General features: G+C 34.5%; 1 protein-coding gene across 1 annotated transcript in view; it reads left to right on the top strand.

The window, feature by feature from the left end:
* Positions 1 to 5,280, top strand: part of LOC110466666 (monocarboxylate transporter 13-like) — a 13,961-nt gene extending 8,681 nt beyond the window's left edge. The window contains exons 3-7 of the mRNA XM_021523337.1: positions 277 to 420; positions 1,521 to 1,940; positions 2,155 to 2,424; positions 2,871 to 2,996; positions 3,572 to 5,280. Of these exons, the coding sequence (XP_021379012.1) occupies positions 277 to 420; positions 1,521 to 1,940; positions 2,155 to 2,424; positions 2,871 to 2,996; positions 3,572 to 3,813 (1,202 nt within the window). The 3' untranslated portion in view covers positions 3,814 to 5,280. The remainder of the gene's footprint in view (positions 1 to 276; positions 421 to 1,520; positions 1,941 to 2,154; positions 2,425 to 2,870; positions 2,997 to 3,571) is intronic.
* The last annotated feature ends 1,349 nt before the right edge of the window (positions 5,281 to 6,629 follow it).

Here is a 6,629-nt window from a genome sequence, read left to right as displayed (position 1 = left end):
GGGGGGGGGGGGAATATATATGTAACTACGACCTACTACGTACGCAACAAGTGGCGCCACGCCACCAGGGCTTCAGTTTTTTTCTTGACACTGCATCCATCAGGAAAGACTAAAGATCGGTTAATGGAAGACCCAGTGATAGGTAAATTGGTCAAAGCCAGTCTGAACAAGATGGACATTTGAGTTCATGTGATTTTTCCTGATCAAGATATGACGTAGGTTTGTACAGAGTATTAGCTACTAATGTTAATTAACATGAAAATGGTTTTACGCTAGGTCCAGTTGTAAGTGTATTGATGAACAAATATGGAAGTCGACGGGTGGCCGGAAGTGGAGCAGTAATTGTCAGCGTCGGGCTCTTCCTTTCCTCATTTTCACCAAGCCTTGACGTGATGATAATCTTTTACAGCATTGCCGGAGGTATCTAATTTTTGCTTTGTTTTTTTAAGACAACAGGAGGTATGTATTATGTGTAATGTTTTAAATGTGTGATTTAGTTAAGTGACAGGTCATCAGTTTTCATGTAGCTGAAGACAACAGGGGGAAGGTACAATGTATTTTAGGACATCTAGTTAAAGGCAACATAATGTATCTACAATCGGTACACTGTAAAGACGTGATAGACAACAGGGATTATACAGGTTGTGTTTGTGCTTTACGTCCTATAAACAGCTATGGTCATCACGAACGTGCCAGGTTTTGGTGGTGGAAGACAGGCGGAATATTCGGAAAAAAACAACGACCTAAAGTCAAAACCTGACGACTTTCCCACGTAAGCCGCGAACACGCGACCCACTGATCTTTTGTTGATTTCGCTTTTAAATAAAGACAATGGATGTCTAAATATACGAAAATAAATCATCGATAATACACAACATATTTACAATTTTCAGAATGGAAAATCTGATTTTTTGACGTATTCTCTAAAATTCCTATGTCGTGAATGAAGATGCTGAACCATTTACGATGCTTCCAACATGTATGTAGCAAATTGGAGACACTGCACTTCATTTGTATATTTACGACATTTCTTAATTTGTACATTGGATTGCCGTAAATATTTGTGAAAATCCCCCAAACGAGTTAAGCATGATTCTTCCTTTTTAATTCGTTTTTCCTTCAAATGGTTTCCGGATGTTTCCTATGTGACAACTTACCAGATTGTAATATTATCTTCAAAGTTTTGTATTACTATGTGTTTGTTAACGAATTTCTGTTTCCTAGAAATAGGGCGCTTAAATGACTATGCCAATATTACCCCATTGGTTCCGATTTCATTTTATTCATAAAAGAAATCTTCTTGTGACATCCTAATGAACTGCGTAATTATATAGCCATTGCATACTCTATTTGGTCAAAATTATAATAGTGTTAAATTTCGCTCAAATGTATAATGTAGTTGTGTTTTTTGTTTTCGTATTATTTAGGATTGTAGAGTTTCATGGAGACTATAACAGTCACCATTATTATAGACCTGGAACCTTTTTCTCATTTCGTTCTATAACGTGATTTTTTTAAAGGTATTGGGTTTGGCCTGCTGTACCTACCGTCGATTGTCATAATTGGTACATACTTTGACAAACGAAGAGCTCTCGCCACAGGAATGGCTGTTTGTGGAGCCGGAGTAGGAGCATTTGCTTTTGCTCCCCTCAGTGAATTTCTTTTGGAAACCTACGGCTGGCGTGGAACCATGTGGATAATGTCAGCAATTGTTCTCAACGGTGTTGTTTGCTCCGCTGTCTACAGACCATTGGAAACCTCTTTTGATCGGAATGTTCAGAAAATCGTGACAGCTAAATATGCGCATGATAACTTTGCAAACAACTGTGGCAAGTGTTGCCAGAAATCATGTTCACCAATCAAAGCCATGTTTGACTTCACACTTCTTAAAAGTCCGACAATGTTAATGTATGGAGCGTCATGTCTTTTCGTCATGTTTGGTATGTGTATAGAAATATTTAACGATCATACCTCCTTCTTTGTTTCAATATTATTGATGCACCAATACTACATCTTCAATAAATCAATATATTGTTCATCTTAAGCAATCTAGTGTCACATGATACGAATTATATTTCATTCAATTATGTTATTCTTATCACACTTATGATGAAATATTTTCAAATACATAATATGCACAATCATCTTTTGCAGGATTTTTCATCCCTCTAAATTTCCTGCCTGTTTGGGCTAGTGAAGTCAATCTTTCCTCTGCTGAGGGAGCATTTCTTATCTCGTTCATGGGGATATCCAACACTGTTACACGCGTTTTGATTGGCTACATCACGGACAAACCATGGGCCAATAGCTTGATAATAAACAATACTGCCCTGTTGATTGGTGGAGTGTCTACGTGCTTTGTGCCCTTCTACACTACCTTTGTTACTCTTACAATTTACGCGGTCGTGTTTGGCGCAGTATTAGGTAAGGTTATAGAAAAAATATAAATGTACATAACCAGTTATCTTTTTGTAATCTATATAGGAAAGAAAATCACATTTATAGCTTAACATAAACAAGAAAGTCAAACGTTTTATAATAAATCCTGTTTCTATTACATAGATTTTCTGAATATAAATTAATTTATTTTAACACTTTTATTTCAATTCCATCATTCCTGTTTCAAAATAAAATCAGAATATATTTTTTTTATGAATAAAAACAGTATCTCTGATTAAATTAAAAAACATTTTTTTTCTTTTAAAAAAGTATTATGTATTCAATTGAATAAAAGCGAAGTTAATTTGTTGATAAGTAGAGCTATACTTCTAAAAAAATACGTACTTTCAATTAATAAGAATGAAAACAATCATATAAGTGACATAACAGTTAGTGCTGCTACGTATATTGGTGTATTAATGTAATTTCAGCGGCATTTATCTGTCTCAGAAGTATACTGATGGCAGAACTGTTGGGGGTACACAGACTTTCCAGTTCATTTGGGTTGGTTGGACTGAGCATGGGACTGTCCTCATTTGTTGGATCGCCTATAGCAGGTACAATTCCATATGTTGAACTTGGATCGTTAGTTACCGATACATGAATCACCTGTTTTCGGTTAAGGCGCTTTAAGGGATTCCTGATATGTTTGCTATGCTATCTCCTCGGCTGATGTTGATTTCTTTTTGTGTTGATTTTCTTTTATTCCCATTTTGGTGTTTGTGTGTTCTGTCTGCGTAAGACAATTTTAAGATAATAAATCACTGCATCAGTTTATATAGAAATGAGTACTGTTACTCATGTTTAGGTTCTGGTGTATAGAAAATACCTCATAAATAATGTAGCAAACACGCAAGTGCACAATTTTACTCTTTACTATTATTTACGCATGGTCTTTAGAATAATTCATATACATAACGTCAACCTACGATGTGATGATGGCCTGTTGCTGTACTGGCTATCTCGCTATCAAACAGGAGACATGGCGTGTGAAATCACTGATATTTGCCGAACTATTAAATGACTCATTCTATAAACTACATGTTCCTATGTGCAGGAAACAATTCGGAAATAGTTTTAATTTTTAATTTTTGTTTCTAAAATGACTGTTGCGTTAATATTGTTATTCCAGGAGCATTGTCGGACATGAGTGGAAGTTACAACTTAGCCTTCTACTTCGGGGGCATCACTCTTGGCCTTGGAGGATTAATCTGCCTTCCACTCAGACGGATTTCAGAATGGGAGAAAAGTAGGAACATCGAGTTTAACTTATCTGTGACATGTGATGTTGGTAAGAAAGAGGACAGCAAAACGTTGACAATATTATCAATCAAGAGGAATTCATCCATATACACCATACCAATAGATGGATAGGCGCAAGGTGGAATCGAATGATTATGCTGAATAATAACAGAAATAAAATGTGACTCTAAAATCTTGGAATATACATGTATTTCATTTTTTGCGGTGCAAACACAAGGAAAGTCAAAAATGTGTTGATGAAAAACAGCATGTATCGAGAAAGGAGGAGCGGGAGGTCAACACTTTGACAGAAAAACATCTATAACCCTAGGCATATCTTGACGATGCCCTTATTTAGAACAAGGACGTTAGTGACCATTATCGACCTCCAATACTGAAGGTTTTTGTTAGTGTTAGGATAACACTCCTTTTGTTATGGAGTATATTTATTTCTAATCGTATCGCCTAACGTTCTATTGTCGAGAAAATACTTCATCACTTGGATAGTATATACACTCATTACTACCAAAACCATGACCAATAAGGACGGGATACGGCTTGATGGTGCTGAAACACTTTTTCAAGGCTCTCAATGTAAACCTTTCTTTAGTTCATCTTCTTCTTCTTTAAATGCATTCATTTTGAGTTCAATTACAGTCTTGTTCACACTTTCGTAATGATTTTATTTCATTTGTTAGTTGCGTTTCGTCTCAGCTGCAACCTTCTTAGAATTGAAAGTATTTGCCTAGAAGCTTTTGTCTGTTGATAAGCTGTAATAATCGATTTGTATCATTTCACGTTCCTAAGTCTTTCAATGAATGTATAGTCTTTTATGGTGAATTTATGCAGTTCATAAACGGAATAATCACTAGATACAATTTTACAACACTTGAGGTTTTATCATTTTTTACAAATGATAACTAGTATTTTTTTTCTTTTTGATTAACAATATCTATTTTCTCTTTTTTATTTATGCTGAAATAATTTCATAAAAAACTGTTGAACAACAATCGTTCATCTGGTATGCTTACTAAATAAACCAGGTTTTATTTCTGTCTGTCTGTTTCAATACACAGCTATTTTCAAACGAAGTCATGTCCAACGAATCTGAATTTCCGGTTTTTAAGCTCTGATCACAGTACTTATTGGATAACCGGTTAAGGTTATTTTATTTATATATTCAGTGCGTTCGGCTTATAAACATTACAATTACTCTTTTGCGCCGATTACTTCGGTGGATGTACATAACAAAGCTGAAAAGACACAGAGAAAGACTTTGTATGTTGTAACCCAGACGTGCGAGATCTATTTTACTGATATCTAAGTTTAAAGTACAAATTTTGTTTTACAAAAACACATGTGTAGTTCGCCTCTTTACAACATTTATTCCATGATTGTGCGCAAGCATAGAAACAGCTATGTACATCAGCTGTAAACATGAAGTTGTGAGTGATGGCCTTGTGCCCACAGTGTATCAATTGTTAAAAGGTATTAGTAATACAAATAATAATAAAACAAACTTTAAATAAATTTGCCAACGATTTATGTTAAAATTGCTCAGTTTCGTCTGAAGTATGAAAAATGATATTTTAATAAAGAAGTTATAACACAGTTTTTGCTTGTATGATAAACAGTCCTCATTCCTATTGTATGCCACAAAGCCGATAGATGCACCTATAACATATTATACCAACAAGAGGCAGTATGGAATTACTGTATCAGCATATTCGAATCCCATTAAAACTTTGCGATCTCTTAACACGCTTATTACTGAACAGCTCCTTTTCACCAAACGTAAGATTACTGAATTACTAATGCATAATTGTGTTTTGACACATTTGAAGAATCATGAGAAACGTTATTTTAATTACGATTATGCAAAACATATACATTTAAATACTAAAATCTCTTTATATAAAGACATAAAACTTAATCCTATTCCATGGTCAAAGTATAATCATACTTGTAACAGAGAATCTAAGGATAATGCAACACGCATTACCCAAACTCATATCTGATCGACAGAAGTTGATTTGGCTAAAATATTTTCACATGAGTCGAAACCCGGAACTACGCATATCTAGTACAGTGATTTACAAACCGAGCTTATGTGAGATCGCATACATATAAAATAAAACAAATTCTAAATCAATGCTCTTCGATTACAAACAAAACTAAAACATAAAATGATGCATATGCATATCTGAATGAACCCGTATATTGAACATTTCTTTAGCTTTATCGGATATAAGATATATATATAATGACAATAAATTTATACCGTGCATAGGTACTGATCGATATAAATAATTTTCCAAATTAATAATAATAATAATGTCTCATTTTTACAGCATGATATTACTCACTTTATTCGACATCGAACTAGCAAATATATATATGGACCATACAAATTAACACAACAACACGTTTGCTACGCATGCCTTTGCAATCGCCACCATACGTATGGTAGGATCATTTATCAAACAAAGGAATTGACTTGCGAATTGAAAGTCAAAATTAGCAAAATGTAAATATTTTACAACACATGCACACATGTAAATACATAATGAAAACTTTCAAGTCACGATCACTTGTAGCAAGTGATTGGCTTAGTTAATGTCGATATTGAAACAAAACACCAGTACTTCATTGTTTCCTTACTTCTATACTGTGTATACGGATGATATCGTCTTGATAGATAATGGTTTTACGCTTTGTCTGTCCTCTTTTTGACCTGCACCATATGTTACGGACATGTTGAATTCAACGCTTCTGCTTTTCTCCCATTCTGAAATCCGTCTGAGGGAAAGGCAAATTAAGCCTCCAAGTCCATGAGTGATACCATCGAAGTAGAAGGCTATGTTATATCTTCATGTCCGACAATGCTCCTAAAATAGAACCAAGTTTTTGTTACAAACTTCATTTATCCTCAATGCAAGACATTATTT

Source organism: Mizuhopecten yessoensis, unplaced genomic scaffold, assembly GCF_002113885.1.
Source record: "Mizuhopecten yessoensis strain PY_sf001 unplaced genomic scaffold, ASM211388v2 scaffold11141, whole genome shotgun sequence".
NCBI lineage: Eukaryota > Metazoa > Mollusca > Bivalvia > Pectinida > Pectinidae > Mizuhopecten > Mizuhopecten yessoensis.
This window is presented reverse-complemented; position numbering and strand designations above follow the sequence as displayed.